Below are 24,522 nucleotides of genomic sequence, written 5' to 3' on the forward strand. Positions count from 1 at the left end.
CTGTAAGGGGAAGGGGTTCTGCTGTAGTCCTTAAGTTTCTCATATTGAACTTACTCAATGGAGGGGCCCACCATCTGCCTCCTATGAGATAACGTTTTCTGCCATAAATCACTTTAGTTGGGATTCCTAAAGGATTCCTAGTGGGTGAGTGTTCATTCCCTAGAAGTGCCTGAACTATTATACTTTCTATTATCTAGCGGCTTGGGGTCTTTAAGGAATAGCTCATTTTGCTGTATCTAAATAAGGTCCATGTCCAGCTTCCCCTTTCCTCCATAGTTCACAGCCCAAGCATTCGTTAAATTTGGCTGTGCTTCATAGATTAATTAGAACATTATCAGAAAAGCAGTTATACACAACCCATAGCCCAGGGAGCTCATGATCCGTGAAGCACATCTCCTTTGAGACGGAGGCATAACACGGGCACTCTTGCCAGGGACCTCCAGGGAGCTTAGTCCCGTGGGACACGTATCTCCTGTCCGCTATTATTGACATAATTGTTCATGTCACACGGACGACACTGGAGTTGGTGAGGCACTAGGCCAGCAAGCCCCAGGTGTTATCCTGTCTTCACCTTCTCAATGCTGGGATTATAGGCATGTGCTGTCACACCTGTCATTTTACATGGATGTTGGGGCTCTAGCTATAGGTCCTGAACTATGTCCTTAGCCCAGGGTTATTTCCTATAATAAAATTATATCTATATGACATTATATATAATACAATATATCATACCACATATAATATATATAAATATAGATAGATAGAAATTTGTACCTCCTCTAAGCCTTAGAATTTAGAGTAACTCTAATGCTTAAGGATTAGCTTAAAGTTTACTCTATTCCTGTCCAATCCTCTGCTTTAATTTGTGCCTCATGTATTTAAACATCCATTATAGTTAGATCTTTTATTAATTGTTTGGATTTAACATAGCCACATTACATTCTATCTCAATGAAGAGGAGGACATAACTCTTCTTATTCTCTGCAGTATTTATGACCTTATGGTGCCAGAGAGCCTCTTTTAGACTCACCTTTACATAGCCTTTATCTGGCACATTGTCCTTAGAGGAATGTATTTTTTGGCACTGTCACATTGATGATATACTTACTAAGGACTGAGGAGTTGTTGGCACAGAGCTAACCTGCTTCAGTCTTTTTGTTGAGTGATATCTGATTTACTGAGCACCGTAAACTGGTTGTTCTTTTTTACTTTTGAGACAGAGTCTTGGTACCTAGCCTAGGTTTGACATGAACCTGCAGCAGTCCTGCTGCCTCAGTCTCTTAAATTCTAGGATTACAGGTATACATCACTGTCTGGCTCATAAATTCATTCTTTTTTTTTTTTTTTTGAGACAAGGTTTCTCTGTGTAGTTTTGGTGCCTGTCCTGGATCTCGCTCGTAGACCAGGCTGGCCTCAAACTCACAGAGACCCGCCTGGTTTTGCCTCCCAAGTGCTGGGATTAAAGGCGTGTGCCACCACCGCCTGGTCATAAATTCATTCTTATCCATAGATTTAACCTGTGTCTTAAGTTTAAATCTATACATGCCTAGTTCCCAGCTGGACCTAATCTACTTGAGAAGTCACCAGCATAGCATTGTCTTGCTTCTTGAACTTTGCCCTTCATTTTCTAATTCTTTAGAGTTTTGGTACTCTATATGATCTTACTTATGTTACTTCATATAATTCAAATAATAATCTTGTGCCGGATATGGTATCTCACAGCTTTAATCCCAGCTTTCAGGAGGCTGAGCCAGGTAGATTGTCAGGAATTCTAGGCTAGCCTGGGCTACATGGTAAATACTAGGCTAACCTGGGCTATAGAGTAGGACCTTGTTACAAACAAACAAACAAAACCAACTAAACAGCACTACCTCCAGACAAATAAAAATGCAAAAATAAAACCAACGCAAAAAACAAGCTGAAAAGGATGTGTCTACAGATACTAAAAGAATTTGCTACAAAAAAATTAGTTATATAGGTCTCTCATTTCTGCAAGCTCAGATTATTGCCTAATGGCAGGAATTCTTTATGTTTGTAGTTATCTACCCATTACTTTATTTACCTAAAAAATGTTAGATCCTTTGGTAGAAGTCAATTCTATGCACAAAAGACCTTGAACTAGAAATCCAAGGCAGAGTAGGGTAGAATGGGTGTGACAAGCAGCAAAGATTTCCCTGACCAGCTGTGGGAGGTGATACTTGTTCAACTGAGGGAAATTCAGGAAGGAGCATCTTAGGTTTCTTATTCATGTGAGGAATGAATCTGAACATCCACCAGCAGTCAATACAGCATTTAAAGATGTTAGTTAGTGTGGAGAGAAAAGGCTGGGCTCTCAATTGGCATAATTTGATGGTAGGATATTTGTTTGTTTTGCAGATTTCCTTGTGAAACCCTGTAGAAGAAAAAGTTCTCAGGACAATATTCATTTGGTAAGTTTGTTTTCCTTCTGCAATCACTCTGCTTATTTGAAGCAGGGGAAATGTATTTACCAGTTAGTTTTGTGGCACTGGCCATTTTCATTAGGACCCATGCCAGGTTACCTTTTCTGTATAGATTTGTGGCATATTGCAGTGTTCTTTATGCCTGAAAATGCGTTGAGTAGTTGTGATTTTGAGTTGTGGGGTTAACTCTTTTGTCAGTGAACTCTTAGTTTAGCAATAGATCCTGCATAGTAAATAAAGTGGTGATTGATTTAGATACCCAGTGTCAACCTTTGGCCTCTAAATTCATGTGTATACGTGCACACACATATGCCAAAACATGTGAGAATGCATACATACATACTTGAATACCACAAAGACACACAGGCAAGAAAAAGAAAGAAAGAAAAAGAAAAACAATAAAAACAGAAGATAATGTTCCAAGCACTCCACCCTTTTGCTGTGGGATGGTTTGTATGTCAAATTGCTCTGATTTGGTCAATAAATAAAACACTGACTGGCCAGTGGCTAGGCAGGAAGTATAGGCGGGACTAACAGAGAGGAAAGGAGTCACTGCCAGCTGCCGTCATGACAAGCAGCATGGGAAGATGCCGGTAAGTCACGAGCCACGTGGCAAGGTATAGATTTATAGAAATGGATTAATTTAAGCTATAAGAACAGTTAGCAAGAAGCCTGCCATGGCCATACAGTTTGTAAGCAATAAGTCTCTGTGTTTACTTGGTTGGGTCTGAGTGGCTGTGGGACTGGCGGGTGACAGAGATTTGTCCTGACTGTGGGCAAGGCAGGAAAACTCCAGCTACACCCTTTCGTCCAGCTTATACCTTATTTCTTCCCCCTTTGCATTATATCCTGAGTTTTGGAGTGGGTAGTACAGGTGTCTCATGTAGGGCTTAGCTTTCAACAGTTATTCAGACTATGACCAGTTTTTGCAGTAAGTTCTGCCCCCTGCAAGAATAAGCTTCTTGACCATAGACAAGAGCAGCACTGATCGGTGGGGATAAATAAAAATATTTAGAGGGTAATTTGACAGGTATGCCTTGCTCAGTTAACAAAAGGACACCAGTAGCTTTCCTACTATAGTGTATAACATCTCAAGCCAGGGGATTTTCAGTAGGTTTACAGGAATTCTCTTCAGTGGAGTGAGAAATCCAATCAGAAAGCTGTTACCCTTTAACATACTTGCCATTATTGCTCTACTGGGTGTGTCTTGCCTGGCCAGTTGGTAGTATAGTACACAGGGTTCACAACTGCTAACGACAGTTCTCCAGCATGTGGAACACCTTCTGGTACTGTAAAAGAAGGGAGGAAGCTTCTAAAGTTCAGTTAAAGGTTGATTTTCTGCTGGGCGGTGGTGGCGCACACCTTTGATCCCAGCACTCAGGAGGCAGAGGCAGGTGGATCTCTGTGAGTTCGAGGCCAGCCTGGGCTACAGAGTGAGTTCCAGGAAATGCCCAAAGCTACACAGAGAAACCCTGTCTCAACCTCCCCCTCCCCAAAGGCTTTATTTCCTTACATCCTGTGACCAAAAGCCTTGTGGTGTCATAGAGTTTTACTGTGTAATTCTAGTGGGCAACCAATATAGTAGCATATTGTTTGGGGAGACCCATGGATCTTCCTGACCAATAATTCATAGAGAGATGATTTACCCAGGCACTGGGGCTTTTTATTTTAGTAACTGGTGACTTCTGGGAACAGCTTTATTTACTCATACGGGGTATCTCTGTTGAAACTTTTTTGTCTTAAATTTTATTTTGTAACAATACACCTATAGCTAGACACCTATTCCCTATGCACCTAGTGTAATCACCTTGGACTACTTCGTAGCTTTCAAATGTTCTCCAGTGTGTTCTTTTGCTTTATTCTGCTGTTTGTTCCCTTCTTGTTCCCGCTTTGCTTTAAAGCTTGTAGTGTACATATACGAAAAGACTATTTTGGGCACTGTCCTACCAAAGTCATTCTATCCCTGTAGGAGCATGCATTATCATATATAGGGTTGAGTGGCAATAGTGATGACTATAAAAAGATAATTTTGCTGCTAAGAATACTAAATATCTCCCATGAAGCCGAGGCTCACAGAAATAATATGATTTACCCTTATGGTCATAACTTTAGTATAGGTTAGGCATTCCGAATCCCCAAATTCAACCTTAAGTGTTTCAAAGTCTGAAAGAACTCTGAAATCTGAACCCTGCTGGTCTGGTGCTTTACTTGAGCAGAATTAGACCTCATAGCTCCTACATGTTCAGTCATTGCTTTATATCTATTTTCTTGAAACCATTGTCTGTACTTTTAGTCTAGTTAAATGAAAACCTTTTTTTAAAAATTTTTATTTATTTAGTGTGTATACAGTGTCCTGCCTGCATGTATGCCTGCACGCCAGAAGAGGGCACCAGATTTCATTGTAGACAGATGGTTGTGATGTAGGTGCTGGGAATTGAACTCAGGATCTCTGGAAGAGCAGCCAGTGCTCTTAACCTCAGAGCCATCTCTCCAGCCCCAAATGGAAATCTTTTATATAAGAGTTATATAAGAGTTTCCTTTTTAATAACTTTGTAGTTGGCATGGTGATTTATTCCTGTAATCTCAGCACTTGAGAAGTTGAGGGAAAAAGCTCTATGCCAGTTCTGGGTTACAGTTGTGAGTTCAAGGCCAGCCTGGGCTATAGTATGAGAGGGGGGAAAAAAAAAAGCAAAACGAGAAAGGCCAACAAAAAACTTTATGTAGAAAAATCCATTTCCCTAGCCTAATGTGGTAGTGTACACCTGTAATCTCATCATTTAGGAAGTTGAGGATCACAAGTTTAAGTCTAGTCTTTTCTAACAAAGCAAGACCCTGTCTTAGAACCAACCAGACTAAACCAAAACCAAAACTAAACCCATCTAATTAGAAATATAAAATAAATGTTCTGAAGTATGAAAATGGAAAGTCTCTTCCTACTTTTTCCTTTTTGGGATAGGGTCTCGTGTGTCCCAGCTGGTTCTGACTTACTGTGTAGCTGAGGGTGACCTTGAATTTCTAGTCTTTACATCCTACCTCCCGAGTGCTGGGTCATAACTGGGTGTCACCTATACCCAGTTTTTTTGGGATCTGGGGGACGAAACTCAGGCCCTTGTGCGTACTAGGTTAGCCCTCTCCCGACCCTTTTTCTAGAGGGATGGCCATTGTCAGCCATTACTGTGTCACTTTTCTCTACACATACAAATGGACTTAGTAGTTGATGCAGATACTGCTTATGTATAATTTATCTTAATTTTTTTGTTTTTGTTTTTGTTTTTTGAGACAGGGTTTCTCTGTGTAGCTTTGCGCCTTTCCTGGACTCACTATGTAGCCCAGGCTGGCCTCGAACTCACAGAGATCCACTTGCCTCTGCCTCCCGAGTGCTGGGATTAAAGGCATGTGCCACCACCGCCCGGCTCTTAATTTTTAAAATAACAGAATACTTACTATTTTCACCAAGTTGAGGCCTGGAGTGGTGATGTGCTCATAATCCTGGCATTCAGAAGACTGAGGAAGGAGGATTAGAAATTTGATGTTGGCTTTGCCTGCATTTTTCTGATCCTGCCTCGAAAGACAAACTAAAACAATTAAACAACAAAAGCAGTCTTTCAAGTTGATGACTGTGTTGGTGATTTTAGAGGAGTGTATATGTGTGCTGTTTATCAATAACCCTGTATACCTCCTCCACAAGGGTTATATTCTTTCATTCAATAAACTGTTTTAAGACCCAGCGCTACAGAAATAGCGACTTGTATAGAGATGTATGGATAGGTTTTGTTGTTGTTGTTGTTGTTTTTAAATGACTTTTGGGTGTTAATGAAAAAATGGAAACACTATAAATGTATGACCAGGTAATCAGATTAGATTATGGTAGATAATGAGATATAATGAAATGTTGAACTGCTGTCCAGATATATGCATTTGATATAGGAAGTATTTGATTTACTATTAGAATAAAATAAATTGGAGAATAGTAAATATAGTGTGATTCTCTTCCCTTCCACTTTTGAGGTTATATTATGTGTGTTTTTATATATGTATAGAGAAGCTTTTAAATAAAGTAAGTATAAAATAGTTAACAGTGGTTGTAGTTAGGTGTGGGTGAAGTGAAGTATAGCAGAGGCATCTTAGTTATTAAAGTAAGTTGCTAAGGTATAGTTCACATATTGCCTGTGTCTCTTCTCAGAAAGACATCGTACATCCTTAGCTATCATCACCCTTTCCCTTCCATCTCCACCAGCACTAAGCATCACTAATCTATCTTCTATCCCTTGTCAACAGTCTTACCAGATTTCACTGTTCTAGAACCCTATCATATGTCTTTTGCGAATGACTTTACTTACTAAAGTTCATTCATTCTTTTAAATACAACTCTGTAGCCCACTACTCCAGTGTGCGGCATCCTGTTCATTCAATCATCTATAGTGGTCATTTGGACTGCTTTCCACCCTTGGGCTATTTTGAGTAAGTGCTGTAACTACATAGGTAGAAAATTTCATGTAGATGTAGGTTTTGTTTCCTTGGTTAGATATGTAGAAGTGTACTTGCAGTGTCCCACAATAACTATGTTTTATCATTTGAGGGTGAACCTACCAGTTTTCAAAGAGGCAGTGCACTGTTGTACACTCTTGCTGGCATTGGGAGAGGGTAATTGTTTACTCTTTACATATATTTTTAACAGTTTCTTACAAGGAACATGTAATACTATTACAACTAAAACATGAGATGTTTAAGGTGCTTACCAGACTAACTGGAATGACTCAGTTTCTTCCTTTTGTGCTCAGAGTGTGTAACTAGCATGCTGGGGTTTGTGGTTGTCAGCTGAGGTGCTTCATTCAGCACTCTTTCCTGAGGATTGGTCAATCTATTTGGTCTTTGTACTTTGAAAGGGAACTGTTAGCGGTTGCTTAGTTCTTACTGATTGCAAACTCATCCATGATCTTTGCTTATGAATTTGGAATTCCTATAGTAACTTTATTTTTTCTTGGTTGATTAAAACAGCACCTCTTATTATGAGACCTTTCTCCTCGTGGAAGAGATTGGAACTTGGGCCTCATGCATGCTAGGCAAGTTATTCTACCACAGAGCTATATCCTGCCCTCTACTTGAACTGTTTTTTATGTGTTTATTATTTCCCCTCCTGAATTATAAATTTTCTAATCTTACTTAGCTCTCATAGCCAGGCTTTTAATGTGCACTCCTGTTAACATTTCCATAAGTATCTGAAATACTGTTCAGATCCTTAATGTTTTTCATGTCTATACTACCCTGCCTCTGTTCTAAATAGAACTACCATCCTTTTCAACAGAATTGTTTCCTGGTTGTTTTTATTGTTTTTCTCCTCTTATCCATTTACCACACACCAGCCAGAGTGATCTTAAAAGCAGATCCTGTCCATCTGCAGTTTGAAATCACTCAGTGGTGTTGATTGTGCTTGGAGTGGAGTCTTTACCCCATGGTTGTTTCACCATCTTTTCTCTGTGCACTGCTTCACCTTCAAGTTTCGTAACTTTCTCATCCAGTCAGCACATTTTAGCCTAAGTGCTTAGTTTTTTAAATACCTAGGTTTTTGCTGGGTCAAGAACACATGATGTTCCCTATGCCTTTTCTGATTGATCATCTTTAATTAAAGTAGGCCTCTTGCATCCTTTTAACTGTACTGTGTCTTATCATTTTGGTTTCCTTCATTATACAATTTGTAATTATTGTTATTTTTTCTTTCTTTTGTATTGGAATAAAAGCTGCCTGGATGAAGGAGCCAACACATTGGCACTCTCTGAGACATGGGAAGAGTGTGCGTTATGTGCGTGCCTGCGTGCATATTACTGGGGATTAAACCTGGAGCTTTATGTATGCTAGGCAGACACTCTGCTATTGAGTTGTGTTCCAAGCTAATTTTTATTGACTGATTTTTTTCAGGGTCATTATTTGTTATAAGAAATGGAAGACATCATCTTGGAGTAAATAGTTTAAATTGAGTACTACTTTCACAGGATTTCTGTACTTACTAAAAAGATAGGCCAGACTGGGCAGTGGTAGTGCTTGCCTTTAATCCCAGCACTTGGGGAGGCAGAGGCAGGCGAATCTCTGTGAGTTTGAGGCCAGCCTCGTCTACAAATTGAGTTCCTGGATAGGCTCCAAAGCTATACAGAGAAACCCTGTCTCAAAAAACCCAAACAAACAAATAAAGAAGTAAATATTTTTTAAAAAGCTAAGCCAGGCATGGTGGTGCACACCATCACTAGGGAGTCAGGCAGGAGAATTTCTGTGAGTTTGGGCCCAGCCTGGCTTATGTAGCGAGTTCCAGAAAGACACTGGGAAATATAGCTTATGCGTATATGGTATGCTTACTTGTCAAGAGTTTATGTTGTAGCTGGTCTTGATTTATAGTTCGTTGTCATTGATGGTGGCTACATTTTATTTGTTATATCTAGCTCTGTGATACTTGTATGCTTCCCTAAATTTTCTCTGGAAATTTGGAAAAGTTGTTTAAAAAACACTGTGCATTTTGATAAGTGTGTTGTATTAACATTATTTTTATGATAGCTGAAACCTTGATTCTCTAAATTAGTTCTTCAGTATCTTTTTTCAGTATGTGTGTGTGTGTGTGTGTGTGTGTGTGTGTGTGTACATACTGTGTGTGTGTGTACATACATATGCTTAATTGCTACAGAAGTGTGGAATATATTGGGGCATTTCTCTATATGAATACAATGTGTATGATAAGTCAGTGTCTTTGTGTGATGAACGTTAGGAATTTCTGCTAGCTGTATATAGTTTTCCTGTGCTGTAGAGCATTAGAAGTTGTTCCTCTTAACCCCGGGACTCCTATATTCACTAACCATCTCTTTCATCTTCCTCCCCAACTGTCTCAGGTTCTAGGGACAGCTCTTCTGTTTCCTACTTCTTTGAGATCAAAATTTTAGTTTTCATGTATAGTAAGTGGAGTAAAAAGTAGTAACAAATACAGTTTTTGTTTTTCTGTTTCTAACCGATTTCTCTTAATGTAATGCCCTTTAATTCCATCACATTGCTGCAAATGACAGAATTTCTTTCTTTTTATGGCCAACTGGTGTTTCATTGCATGTATAGTTATTCATTCCGTGGACATCAAGGTTGATCCCATAGCTTGTGTATCATGAATAGAGATGAAATAAACATGGAAATGCAGCTAAAGCTTCAACATACTGTTTTCAGTTCCTTTGAAAGAAAGTATTGAGATAGTTCACACTGTTTGAAGGTCTAAAAGTAGAGAAATAACTTAATCTCTACTTACCCATCTCACTGGTCCTGAAAAGTTATCAGCTCATGGTCCATTTTGTTTCACAGATACACTCCATTCTAAATGTACGTTGTTTATCCCTTTATCTGTGTGTATTTCAGTGGTATATTTAAGAGATAAATAAATCCCTAAGAAAAAACCTAAAACCATGTGCAAAAAATCCATAACCACAGCCCTGTGTATGTGTGTGAGTATATGCGTGTGTATAACATTAATGAGGTGTTTAATGTCATCAAGTAGTATGTTGTCAGAGTTCTCAAAATGTTTGTTTTTATACTCCATTTGAATTAGGATCCAGATAATGTCTTTATGTTGCAGTTGGTTGAAAGGGTTGCTTGAGTTTCTTAGAGGTATTTATTTTTACTTTATGTATATGAGTATTTTTTGGATGTATGTATTTGCACCACGTGCATGCTTGGTGGCCAGAAGAAGGTGTCAAATCTCTTGGAACTGGAGTGACTGATGGTTGTTAACACCATGTGGGTGCTACTGAACTCAAGTCCTCTGCAAGAGCATCAAGTGCTCTTAACTGCTGAGTCATGTCTCCAGCCCTGATTAGAGCTTCTTACTTTATAAGCTTCCCTTTCAACTCTTTTTTTTTTTAGACAGGGTTTCTCTGTAGCTTTGGAGCCCGTCCTGGACTAGCTCTGTAGACCAGGCTGGCGTCGAACTCACAGAGATCCACCTGCCTCTGCCTCCCGAGTGCTGGGATTACATGCATGTGCCACCACCACCGCCCGGCCCCTTTCAACTGTTTTGTCTGGAAAATTATTTAAGAATTTGGGGTAATTTCGTTTATAGAACAGATCATTATTTACATCCTATAATTTAACTGGCAGTCATAAAAGTGGTGTCTGATTCTTTAACTACTTGATTCTACATAGGTTTTATTTGTATATCTATATATGAAAGGCAGGGTATCACCCACCTACCTACCTGTGCTGGGATTTTTTTTTTTTTTTTTTTTTTTTTTGAGACAGTTTCTCCATATAGTTTTGGCGCCTTTCCCGGAACTCGCTCTGTAGACCAGGCTGGCCTCGAACTCACAGAGATCCACCTAGCTCTGCCTCCCGAGTGCTAGGATTAAAGGTGTGTGTGCCACCACCGACCGCCCGGCCTGTGCTGGGAATTTAATCGAGGGCCTCACACTGCGCATACTAGGCATTTGAAAAATACTCTCAACACAGATTGTCAGTGTTTGCCACTTTTCTTATAGAACTAGTTAAAGTTAGTATTTTCCCAAAGGTATTATTCAGTTTAGAACAAATGGTGAGGATTTAGCTGGCTGATATTCAACTTTTTCTGGGTTGACTGTGGTTGAGTTTCAGGTCTGTATATGCAGTCTCTTTAATTAGGGTATGGCCAATTAGGGGTAAAACTGTTGCCAATTTTGCCTTTCTTTTTGTCTTCCTAAAATAAAAGGTCTCAAGCAGAAGAGAAGGAAGAGCCTTGTTAGAGACTGGAGAAGGACGGGGTCTCTCCTGCCCTGGCCTGGTCATGGTAAGTACAGAAATAAGGAATTAGAGTTGGACTCTTGTCTTGATGAAATGCGAACACTAATACATCTGCTTGTTTTGTAAGAAATAATTTCATTTCCTCCCCATTTCCTAATTATCTCTATCCCTTTGTCAGTTCCTCAGTACCAATCTAGTATGAACAGAGGAACTACATTTACGGTAGCAGAATCCTGAGAACTAGATATGTAGCACATCTTAAGTCAGTGAATGGAGGCAAGATTGAAATATATAATTCTTGGACTCTAGGATTTTCATTTCTTCCTTTATTAGGAAGCTGGCTTGGAGGTATAGCTCAGTGCTAAACCACATGCTGTTGCGTGTGTGAGGCCCCAGGTTCACTTCCTCCACTCCTGAAAAAAATGTTAGGAAGCAGGACATGTGAAAATGATTTTTATGTGTTTGCTTTGTGTGTGAAGAGAATTGTGAGATGACCACTCACATATTTTTGTCTTTATATGATTTACAGAATTGTGAAACATTGTAAAATGTGTTGCAAAATAAGCATGTATTATAGAATGGTTAAATTGAGCTAATGAACATACACTATCACACGTAGCGCACATTTTATATGAATTTCTTTTCTGGATGGCAACAATTCCCTGCCTTTCCTATTATGCCTTTAAGATTCTTTTGACTCCATAGCAGATCGGCAGCTGTGCACACCTAGCTCATACCTGTCCTTGAAGAACACAATGGGCATTTCAGTGGCATGTGGGCCATTTAGGCAGAAAAGATAGAAAATAGCCAGCAACATCTCATCAGTCCTAAGGATGTGTAAGCGAAGCTTTGAGGACTAGAGAAATTATTTTCTACATAACACTGTCTGATTTGTTTGTTTGTTTGTTTTTGTTGTTAACCTTGTGGTAGTTCCTAGACCCAAAGTGTTTTGTGCTAGTGCACAAAGAGGGAATTGAAAATAGCATGTTAATTTCAAGCTTCATTAGTGACGTGTGGAAAATGCTTTTCACAATTAAAAACAGAACAGCAACACACACACACACACACACACACACACACACACACACACACACACACACCCGCCCACCTAGTTATGTTGAAAAAGGAGGAGAAAGGTAATTTCTTCCTTTTTAAAGGTGGGCCAGTGTTCTCTTGATTTGTGGGCATCACAATTTTCTGATTTAATTTTGTACCCAAAGGATGATGACATTTTACTGTTTTTTTTGTTTTTGTTTTTGTTTTTTAAAAAGGTGACTCCTTCCCACCGTTTTTTTTTTTATTTTTTAAATTACACTCATGATATTCATTGATTACACTCATGATATTAATCACATTTGTGGTATTCATAGATTACATGCGTAGTATTCATTCAATTATATATATATATATATATATATATATATATATATATATATATAAATTTTAAATGCCAAATGTCATTTATTGAAGGAGGGAGGAGGTCTTAAATACAGGCTTACAGCACAATGGGAGAACCCCGGAGGGCAGAAGTTTGCTACTGATGTTTTATAATCTTGCATCTAAGCTGTTAATGCCCATTATTCAGGATACACAGACAAGGAACTTCCCTTAAGCATTCAGGAGGGTGGAACCTGGCAGGGAATTAGCATAGGAAGGATATCAAGATCAAGATCCACAAGCAAGGCAACAGTTACCCAAAACGGGGGCCAGGGCCCTACAGGTTCCCCCTTTTATTAAATAATGAGCTTCTGACTTGGGTTGTGTGGGATGTCAGCAGGTCACCTTACCCGTCATGTATACATTTTACTGTTTTTTTATTTGAAGTGTACAGTTTTTGTTTTCCACAGTTTTCATTGAGCTAATATTGACATGGTGTGCATGCCATTGCCAGTGAGCAGCAATTAGGCACCAAAGCTGCTCTGCTCTGCCCTGAGTGCTTGCCCTTCACTGTGTGCCAGGTAGAGCCAGCTGTACAGTTCTTCTCCTGGTACTGCTGAGGTCTCTGTGGTGCCTAGCACAGTTGTCTGGGGATCCTAGTAGTTATGGAGCAGTGTGACTACACATCATAAAGGATCTGTCTTAGCTACTGTTCTGTTGCTGTGAAGAAACAGCATGACTGTCATTGTTAGAGTTTTCATTGTTCTGCAGAGACACCATGACCACGACAACTTTTTTTTTTTTTTTTTTTTTTTTTTTTCGAGACAGGGTTTCTCTCTGTAGTTTTGGTGCCTGTCTTGTATCTCACTCTGTAGACCAAGCTGGCTTCAAACTCACAGTTATCCACTTGGCTCTGCCTCCTGAGTGCTGGGATTAAAGGTATATGCCACCGCTGCCCAGCCCACGACAACTCTTTTTTTTTTTTTTTTTTTTTTGGTTTTTCGAGACAGGGTTTTTCTGTGTAGCTTTGCGCCTTTCCTGGAACTCACTTGGTAGCCCAGGCTGGCCTCGAACTCACAGAGATCCGCCTGGCTCTGCCTCCCGAGTGCTGGGATTAAAGGCGTGTGCCACCACCGCCCGGCCCACGACAACTCTTAATAAGGAAAACATTTAATTGGGGTGGCTTGCTTACAGTTTCAGAGATTCAGTTCATTATCATATGATGGGCAGCTTGGTGGCATGCAGGCAGACATGGTGCTGGAGCTGAGAGTGCTATGTCTTGCAGGCAACAGGAAGTCGATTGACTGCCACAATGAGGGAAGCTTGAGCAAAAGAGATCTCAAAGCCCATCCCCCCAGTGACACACTTCTTCCAACAAGGCCACACCTCTTAATAGTGCCACTCCCTTTGGGGGTCATTTTCTTTCAAACAACCACAATCACCAAGGCAACTTATATTGGGGGTTTGCTAACAGTTCTAGAGGTTTAGTCCATGACCATGATGGTAGGGAGCATAGTGGCAGATGACAGGCATGGTGCTGAAATGGTAGCTGAGAGCTTTTGAAACCTCAAAGCCCACCCCCAGTGACATACCTCCTCCAACTAGGCCACACCTCCTAATCCTTCCCAAACAGTTCCACCAACAGGGAACCAAGCATTCAAATACATAAACCAGTGGGGGGACACTCCCATTCAGACCACCCCAGGATCATTCTAGCAAATTAAAAGAAGTTATCAGCCCACCCCAGTGACATACATCCTCCCAAAAGGCCACACATCCGAATCCTTCCCAAACAGTTCCACCAAGTAGGAACCAAGCATTCAAATATATGAGCCAATAGGGATAATTCTTATTCAGACTACTTCAGGATCATTCTAGCAAATTTTTTAAAAAGTTATCATTTAGAATTTTACCATTAGAACTCATGGTTGTGTGTATTGTTTTCTGACGGTCCATGTCATTCATTTACATATATGTATAAGTGTATATATAAGTAATTAGTCTTTTTTTTTTTTTTTTTGGTTTTTCGAGACAGGTTTTCTCTGTGTAGCTTTGCGCCTCTCCTGGAACTCACTTGGTAGCCCAGGCTGGCCTCGAACTCACAGAGATCCGCCTGGCTCTGCCTCCCGAGTGCTGAGATTAAAGGTGTGCGCCACCACCGCCTGGCCTAGTAATTAGTCTTGTAACACAAGCTTCAATCTTGCTATTATTTAAACATTTTCTCATTTGTTTGTTGGATTCCTGATAATCATTTTGTTAGCCACGTAATTCTTTGAAATTGTTGAGTCATCGATTCACTTTACTATTGTTTTTATCATTTAGATTTTTGTCCTTAATCTTTAGTTTTTATAGAAAATTCTGGAACCCTGAATTTTGTTTTTTTAAAAGATTTTTTTCATTTACTTTTTGACAATTTCATATATGTACACTGTTTTGATGATATTCAACTACACTTTGCCCGTGCCCCCCCCCACTCCATGTGAACTTCTCCAATACCCACCTTCCACCTTCATCATCTCCTCCTCCTAGATACCTCTGTTTTTCAAAGGATTTTAAATGAGATTTAAGTGTGTCTTTTGGGAGATCGGTGATTAGGCAGATGTTTCCAGGGTTGTTATTTGTTCCCAATAGGACTCTGCAGCCTATGTAAGGAGAAAGAAGTCCACACAGCTGTAAATTCAAGGGGTATATACAGAGTTCCAGGCCAGCCTAAGCGACAGTGGGAGACCCCCGTCTGTAAAGAGAACAGAAAACCAAAAAATTTTCTGTGTATTACTTGCTTACCATGCTTGAGGCCCTGATTTGATCCCCAGTAAAGTGGAAATGGAGGAGATACTGATTGTGTGAGCAGAGTTCATCATAACCTAGAGCCAGTCTTTCTCATAGACTGTGTTTCTCAGAGGCCTCCCTGTACTGTAACAGCTAGAGTGTAAAGGAGCTATTTTGAAGTTGCCTTAACTAGAAGAGACCTGCTTGTTAATGGAAGGCAGAGTGAACTTGGATAGTGGTTTACACTGTTTTAAATTTTGGAAATTTGGTTCTTAGTTTTTTGTTTCTTTTTCTTTTTATATTAAAGCACACTTTAAAAAAAAGATTTATTTATTTATTTATTATGTATACAGTGTTCTGCCTGCATGTATACCAGAAGAGAGCACCAGATCTCATTATAGATGGTTATGAGCCACCATGTAGTTGCTGGGAATTGAACTCAGGCCCTCTGGAAGAGCAGCCAGTGCTCTTAACCTCTGAGCCATCTCTCCAGCCCTAAAGCACACCTTTTTGAAGCTTTCTGTTGTGCAGATATTGTACAAAGGATATATGGTGTAGCAAACTTCTATTCACCACTTAACAGTTTCATGAATTATCAATTCATAGATCTGTTTCATTTATTCCTTACCCACTCCTTTCTTATACCCCTTAATTATGTTGAAGTGAATTCCAACCATCATTTTTCATTCTTAAGTAATTAGTATGTATTTCTCAAAAATAAAAATGTAAGATTATAACATAAAGAGCAAAATTACTGCTTCTTGGTTTCTTTCAAAAGGCACCACAGCCTCTTGGCGCCCACAGAGATTGTAATGCTTGATACTTTATGCATCATTGTGTCCTCAGATTATACTCTAATAGTCAGACTTCTGTTCCTATTACAAATGCCTGAAAGAAGTCAACTAAAAAGGAGAAAAGAATTATTTTGGCTGACAGTCTTTGTCAGTTGGCCCTGGTGTATATCAAGGTGGGAACATGTGATGGAATGCCCACTCACCTAGTGGAGCCCAGAAAACAGAGAAGGGTTTAGGTCCCTCCATTGGCCTACCTTCCTTGTATTGCCTCTCAGAGTTTCTAACCCTCTGCTAGCAGTGCTGTGTGCTAGCATCAAAACCTTGAACATGTGGGCCTTTGGGGAACCCTTATCCAAACCATAGCAATACCTAATATTGTGATTGTGTAAGTAAACATAGTAGAAAAAAATCAAATATGGATGATAAGTTGAAGTTTGAAAATTATTTAAACATTGGGGATTTCCAGGATGAAGAGATGCGGCATAGCCTGGAGTGCATCCAAGCCAATCAGATTTTTCCCAGGAAGCAGCTGATTCGGGAGGATGAGAATCTTCAGGTAATTACAGGCCATTTTTGACTGTGTAATATGTGTTTAGGATTGCAGTAATGATGAAGCAAAGCTAGTGGATTGACGTAATGTGTAATAGATGCATTCCCTAAACTGTACATATAGTAATGTAATTTGGAAAACATTGTTCCTTTTTACAAGAGTTATTTCCTAAAAGTTCATTGTTTGAGATGGTCATTTTTGTCATCATAGAAGTCCCTAATTTGGGTAAGTATATTGAAATTAGGTGAGTATAAGCCCATCTTTCAGATTCTTGCTTTAAAATTTTATGGCAGAGAGTCTATTGTCCATTTGTTCCACTGACCGTTTGTTTATTCACCTGGCTTGTTTTTGAAGACTTGGCTTTTCTGCTCTGGAACTCTGAAAGTTTTCTTCTATCTTCCAGGTTCCTTTTCTTGAACTTCATGGAGAGAGCACAGAGTATGTGGGCCGTGCTGAGGATGCCATCATTGCCCTTTCTAATTACAGACTTCACATCAAGTTTAAGGAGTCTCTTGTTAATGTAAGTGATTACCAGTCATTTTCCCTGTAAGGTAGATAGGAAAAAGAAGAGATAAGAGTTATATAGGCTTGGTTGTGTGAAAGCATTGTATGCTGTTCCCCTTAGTTAATTTCCTGCTCAAGGACTATTCTGTTAAGGTGTTCTTATGCGTTATTTAAAATGCATCTTGTCTGCTGAGGTATCCATTGTTAGTTAATACTAAATAGCTTGTACCAGGTACTGCCACTGTATTGTTAAGCTTTATAAAGGTACAAAGACTATAGGCCTTTTTCCCTACCTCTCTCAGTCTTTAATAGTTACCCGCTGCTTCGGTTGAGATCATTCCTTGAGTCTTAATGTCAGACAAGACGTTCTTTGAGTTCACTGCAGACTGCCATATCAAATAAAGTTACTTGAGAGGCTAATATGTGGATAAGGAGCCATGTTAGTACATTCTTTATTTGCATAATGAACTCTTACTAATGAAAAGGGAACCTTGAAGTTGTTATGAGTGCATTTGCTCTTTTTGGGTTATGAGGGTACACTAAGTAGAACTGGTTCTTCACTGCACTGCTGTCCTTAGTAGTCTTCAGTGAACCAACCTAGAAAGGCCCGTAGGTTCACCAATTTCACCTGGGGGAAACATTCTTTCCCCTTTACTTGCTGGTGTTGTGGCTTTCTGCATTTGAGCGCCAGTGCAGAGAAGTGTGTTGTGATGTCTTTAAGAGCTTGGGCCTATGTTTAGATTATGTGATTTGGGGAATTCTTGGAAAGCTATTGCTTGCATTCATTTTATTCACCTTTCTAGAAGTTACCTAACTACTCAAGTTACAGTTTTTGATTTATGAAAAGATCAGTGGCTGTCATTTTTAATTGGCATTATTTATTTATTTATTGTGGTTAAATATTTATGTTCTTTTTTTTTTTTTAATTTTATGTGCATTGGTGTTTTGCCGGCATGCTGTCTGTGTGAGGGTGTCAGATCCCTTGGAACTAGAGTTACAGACAGTTGTGAGATGCCGTGTGGGTGATGGGAATAGAATCTAGGTCCTCTGGAAGAATAGCCGGTGCCCTAAACCTCTGAGCCATCTCTCCAGCCCAATGTTTATGCTCGTAAGCCATTTTGACCTGAATTCTTCTGCCTGCCTTCTAGATTTGTGTTATGTCTGTATTCTGTCCATTAGCTAAAGTACACACCAGAGTCATCAAGGAAAAAGAAAATATACTATGTTCACAGTGTTCTAGTGTTAAGCACCATGACCAAGGGCAACTTGGGGAAGAAAAGGTTTATTTCATCTTACAGCTTACAGCTTATCATTGAGGGAAGTCAAGGCAAGAACTCAAGGCAGGAGTCTGAAGGCAGGAGATGAAGCAGAACCCAGGGGTGGTACTGCCCATCATAATCAAGAATATGCCCCACAGATATGCCCACAGGCCAGTCTGATGGAGATAATTCCTCAAGTTAGGGACCCTCTTCCAAGATGACTCTAGTTTGTGTCAAGTTAACAAAACTAACCAGCACAAAGGTTCATTTGGGATTTGAACCTTCATGACCAGTGGGTGAAAAGTGGAAGTGCTAAAATAATAAATAGCAATCGAAAATTCCCTACCATGTCCTGTGGTAGTGAGTAAAATTACTACTCAACTTAAACTTAATTTTTTATTCTTTAAATGGTTGGAATCGGTGAACTTGTAATACAGTCGCCTGTGAGAATGATAAGGGTTCATCTCATTGTGTTTTCCCGTATCATCCCATTTATCAGCTTACTAGATTTGTTTAGGAATATGGTCTTTCGGAAAATCACATCATCTACCATCTTAAAGCTATTTTCTTTATTTATTCTATGAAAGTCAAGTTATGCAGCATGATGTGAGGCTGTGGTCCTTGTCCCTGCCAGCTTTTCTGTCTTCTTTCTACTAATAAAACTAGCTCGCCTGGGCCACTCCAGGAGACCTCATATTTTGTACACTTTCCTTTCTCTCATGCCTGGGGACTCTCTTTTCATGTCTTCGTTCAGATAGTAACTTCGTCTGTGAAGCCTTGCTCAATCCTGTTCCCTTCCTTCCTGGCAGTAATTGCACTCAGTGGCTTGCTTCTGTATGTTAACATACTTTCACAGCAGTTGCTGGACATGTTGTAACTCTTTGTTGATCTGTCTTTGTGTCTTCAGGATCCAACGTGTCTCCTGATGCCATGCAACTCAGTAAATAACATAATGAATTGAAATTAGTATGGATTTGAAATGGATATTAGATCATTTCTCCCCTTTTGAATTTTAAGTTCACTTTATAACAGTGTGTTTCTGTGAATAGGACTATGTCATTCATGATTTATCTCTTACAGTAGCTATATGAGTAAGTTGTATTATGATATTTTTCCATAATGTGATTTTAATATTTAAGAAGCTGACTACTGTACTACCTCAGATGAACATTTTCTCTAGCATTCTAACCCTCTTAGAGCCTGCGTGTCACTTAAAAAACCCCAGATACTGTGTTTGTACTGAAAAATGATTATACAAAGTTATCTTGACATTGTAGAGACTGTGAACATTTCCTATTGAGAAATACCACAGTACTAGGGTTCCTGAAGTCTGAGGTCACTCCAGGAAATAGGTGGCTGGCTCCTCTTGCAGCAGATCCTAGATGGAGACTAGAGGATTGATAATAGTTGCCTCTCTCCCATTCCCTCTCTGAATCCCTCTACTCTTTCTTCAGCAGATACATATTACAGCAAAACACAGGAGATCAAGAAACCCTGTTAAAGGTTATTTTATCTAAATCATTCACATTTAAGCCATTAGAACCCAATGTGCTATCTCTATTGTGGCATGCCCTACTTTGCATTATTTAGTACTTCAGAAAATGACTTGCCATTAAGTTTTAAATAGCTACTCAATATTAAATATTCTCTTAATTTCACAGCACATTGAGTGTTTATAGGCTTGAATACTATAAGCACTATTCCTTTAGTCTACATACCCTCAGTAAACATCAAGCTTACAATTCCTAGGGTGAAGTACCTTTGTGGTAGAATCCATTCATAGCTTTCCTGGTATGAGCAGTCGTCTATTCTTTTTTTTTCACTAAACTGTATTTCTTTGACGCTTAGATAATTTATTAAATAAGTGTTGACGTGGGATTTATGAAAGTTTAAAAACAGTTTTTGTTGTGTAATTCAATAGACTGATCTCAAGTCTGCTGCTTCTGAATCCCCAGTAGGTGGCATGAGACTCTTAGGTGATGACTGCTACTTCACTGTTTAGAACAAATTGGTCTTGAGTGTTGGATATTTACCTTGCAATCATCAAAAGCCATCTCCTCGGTATGAGTCTATTCTCTTTTACCAATGCTCTACTTGTGCTCTTATGAGAATGTTTTGTGAGGTGAAAATAAAGCTCTACAGTTTATACATAAATAATACAATTATGGCCTTCAAAAATGTAGACTGAGATACTGTAAGATGGCTCAAGGGTTAATACACTGGCTGCTTTCACAGAGGTCCTGAGTTCAATTCAATTCCCAGGATCCACATGGTAGCTAACAACCATCTATAATGGTATCCAATTGCCTCTTCTAGTGTGTAGACACACACACACACACACACACACACACACACACTATATATATATATATATATAGTTTTAAAAATGAAGACCGAGGGTACAAGAGATAGCTCAGCAGCTAAAGGCAGTTGTTGGACAAGCCTGCTGACCCAAGTTTACTCTCTGGAACCCACAGAAAGGTGGAAGGAGAGAACCAATTTCCTATAGTTGTCTTCTGACTGTTGTATGCTTACTGTGGTACCTGCGTGTATGCATGTGTGTGTGCGTTTATACACAGAATAATAAATACATTTAGAAAAAAATGTAGACTGAGTTTTAAAGAGAAATGATTTATAAAACTTTGTCTCTTGGTCAGTCTGTTAGGCCTAAGGTGGCAGTCTAACAGCTGGGTACACCTTTCCTTTGTCTAGCAGTCACCTTTGTGCACCATACACCAGAAAGACGCTTTTGTTGTTTGTTTAGAGACAGGGTCTTTTTGTGTAGCCATAGCAGACTTGGTGGTAACTATGGAGCCCAGGCAGGCCTTGAACTCTGGCAGTCCTCCTGCTTTGGCCTCAATAGTGCAGGGATTATAGGCATGAGCTACTATACCAGGCTTCAGATGTAAATTTTGTTAATACCTAATCCCTTTTGGCCTATGGTTCTACCATTAGGGGCCTCTGAAAGCACAGCTGGAGGGGTAAAACTTGTTTATATCCAAAATGAACAGTAGTCAGTGTGGCTCTTTAATCTATGATAGTCCCCTTTTCTTGTCAGTTTTTAAAAGAAAAGTTTTGATGCCTTAAATATTCTGTTGCTTATTGTAGATTGCAGGCTTGGTTCTTGCTGGCATTATTTTCACTTGGTTATGCCATTTCTGCTTCAGAAAAAATTAGTCCTCCCACTGAGGTTATGAAAAACATGATTACTTTTTTTGGGGGATGGGGGGGGTTAGAGACAGGGTTTCTCTGGGCATCCCTGGCTGTCCTGGAACTCGATTTGTAGACCAGGCTGGGCTCAAACTCAAAGAAATCCTCTTGCCTCTGCTTCCTGAGTGCTAGGATTAAAGGATGTGCCACCATGCCTAGAAAGTTCTGATTCTTAATAATATAATATGCACACATGGACACACACATGCAGAATGAACAGAGATGATAAAATAATAGAGCACGATGCCATCAGAGCCTCTGGAAACATGAAAGTCCCACGTACTATTACCATTTTAAACTGCTGCTTTTTTGCTTCCTTAGATTGATGACCTTAGGAGTTTGGTGCCTCTGTTAAAACTTTGGTCCTTTTGAATGTTTAATTAACAGCACTGAGTGTTTGATTGGTTGTTTGAGCATGAATTTAGTTGTAAAGTATTGAGAGAGTATTAACCTGGCGAATAGAAGATGGAAGAGAAAGAAGCCAAAAGAGGAGTGCCTGTGGCGATGGAGGATGGAAATGCTTCTAGATTTCCTAGCCTCCAAGGAATCTTGGTTTCAGTTGTTTTTCTTGTCTTGAAAATCTGCAAAAGGGCCACTTACTTGTGAAAGAAAACTAATAGAGCTTAATACAGAAGAGAAGGGCAGTCTTAAGAGGAAGGAAGGCAGACAAAACAATGTGTGGTGGAAGAAACCTGGACCACAGAGCAGACATGGCTGTGTTCATCGTACAGCAGTCCCTGAGCCTTTGACTACTTCATTCTTTGTTTACAAGGTTGTATACTGGATGTGGGGAGTGTTAAGACACTGGGAGGTAGGTAGGTAGGTAGTTTGTTTTGAGGGAAGTTGGGAAAACTAGAGCACTGGTGTAAGCCTTAAAAGAAAGGAGAGAATGGGCTGGAGAGATGGCTCAGCAGTTAAGAACACTGGCTGCTCTTCAGAGGACCTGGGTTCAATTCCCAGCACCCACATGGCAGCTCACAGCTGTCTTTAATTGAAACTCCAGGAGTTCCGACACCTTCACACAGACACACATGCAAGCAAAAATACTATGCACATAAAATTAAAAAAAAATTTTAAAAAGAAAGGAGAGAAACTTAGATGTATGGAGAGGAAAAGGTGGCCAGTTCTCTTTCTTAAATGAGGTGGAGGGGAGCCTGGGACAAAAAGTAGAAGTTCAAAGTGGTGGAGATGCCATTGATACAGAACCAAGTGTCACTTGTATTCTTTTATTTTTCTTTTTAATGCCCCTACTCTTGCATGTGACAATCTGTGTATTAAATTTTTCTGTTTTGCAGAGTTGAGGAGGTAGATCAGTAGTTAAGAGCATTTGTTGCACTAGCAGAGAACCTGAGTTTGGTTTCCAGCACCCACACAGTGGCTCACAGCCATCTGTAATTCTAGTTTCAGGGGATTGGATGCTCTTTCTGGCCTCTAAGGGGACTGTGTCTGTGTGTTACACAGATACAATATGCAGGCAGAACACCCATACACACAAATAAATCTTTAAAAAAAAATCTGCATTTTTCCACATCTGTGACTCCAATTGATTTGGATGTAAGAACCAACATTTTTTTTCCTTCTTTTTCCTTAAGAATAAAGATTAAAGGAGCTAGAAAGATGGCTCAGTGCTTAAGAGCATGAACTTGCCTTTGTAGATGACCTGAATTCAACTCCCAGTACCCACTTTGGCTCAAAACCACGTGTTACTCCAGCTCCAGAGAATTCAAAAGCTCTGGCCTCTGAGGGCACCCACATTCACATACACATGCCCCCATGCAGATACACATACATACACATATATACAAATGAAAATAAAAGCTTTACAGGTTTCTCATTTGCCAGACTAACAGATGACCTCACCATGCTTTAAGCGATGGAGGAAAGGTAGCTTGCAGGAACACATTGAAAAAACAAAGAGAGTCATTTACAGGGAACCTATAGGACTGCCTGAGAATAAGTCACTGTTGTATTCTAATCTGTCTTCCTTTAAAAAAAGAAAAGGTTTTGTTTTTGTTTTTTTTGAGACAGGATTTCTCTGTAGCCCTGGCTGTCCTGGAACTCCCTCTGTACACCTGGCTGGCCTCAAACTCATGGAGAGATCTGCCTGCCTCTGCCTCCCAAGTGCTGAGAGTAAAGGCATGCGCCACCACTGCCTGGCGTTTAAATATATTTCTTTATAGTGTGTGAAGCTTGGACTTGGGTTGCCAGACTTTGGCAGAAAGCACTTTTACCTGCCCTAATCTTTTCCCTCTTGATCTCCATATTATCTCTTGATAATTCTCTCCCTCCTCCCCCTGCCCCAGATTTACAGAATCTTGAAAGAATTTTTAGCTGTATCATTTTGGGGTTAAGTGTTTAAACAAGCAGAGAGCCAAAAGCTTCTATTTTCTTGGAATATAAACAAGGATGCATAGTATTCCTCTTAACTCCAATTCTGTTACAATTGTAAGGGAATTTTTACAGATTAGATACTTAGAAACAAGGCTTTTGCCCCAAGGCAAAAATTCCCTGGTATTTATCTGCATAATATTATTTGGTTTTCTGCTGTTTTTCAATTTGTGCCCCAGTTTCTGTTTCTGTGTTTCAGCCTTCTAATACTAGACTTCTTTTTGATCCTGTAGCCTTGTTCTGAGGGTTCTCTGCTGATTCTGGCAGCTTTCTGGTAGGTCAGTTTGTAGTAAGCCAGCTCTGAAACTAGCTGAGCTGATACGGGTCCACCCTTTGGAGGCAGCATGGGCGGTGAACAAACCTAAACAAATTGTTGGAGTGCTACCTGCAGTTCCTATAGCCATATTTTGACTGGGTTTGATACAGTGTTAGGGACAAGTAAGCTACTCTCTTTTCCAAGGTCTTAAGAGGGTACACAGTCTGGGTGGTGGTGATGC

At 39.7% G+C, this 24,522-nt stretch overlaps 1 protein-coding gene across 4 annotated transcripts in view; it reads left to right on the forward strand.

The window, feature by feature from the left end:
* Positions 1 to 24,522, forward strand: part of Mtmr3 (myotubularin related protein 3) — a 134,326-nt gene that overhangs the window by 58,307 nt on the left and 51,497 nt on the right. For all 4 annotated transcript variants that reach the window (XM_059275564.1, XM_059275565.1, XM_059275566.1 and 1 more), the window contains exons 2-5: positions 2,377 to 2,429; positions 11,143 to 11,220; positions 16,581 to 16,670; positions 17,068 to 17,184. In XM_059275564.1, the coding sequence (XP_059131547.1) occupies positions 11,218 to 11,220; positions 16,581 to 16,670; positions 17,068 to 17,184 (210 nt within the window). In that variant the 5' untranslated portion in view covers positions 2,377 to 2,429; positions 11,143 to 11,217. The remainder of the gene's footprint in view (positions 1 to 2,376; positions 2,430 to 11,142; positions 11,221 to 16,580; positions 16,671 to 17,067; positions 17,185 to 24,522) is intronic.

This window comes from Peromyscus eremicus, chromosome 10 (genome assembly GCF_949786415.1).
Source record: "Peromyscus eremicus chromosome 10, PerEre_H2_v1, whole genome shotgun sequence".
NCBI classification, from domain to species: domain Eukaryota; kingdom Metazoa; phylum Chordata; class Mammalia; order Rodentia; family Cricetidae; genus Peromyscus; species Peromyscus eremicus.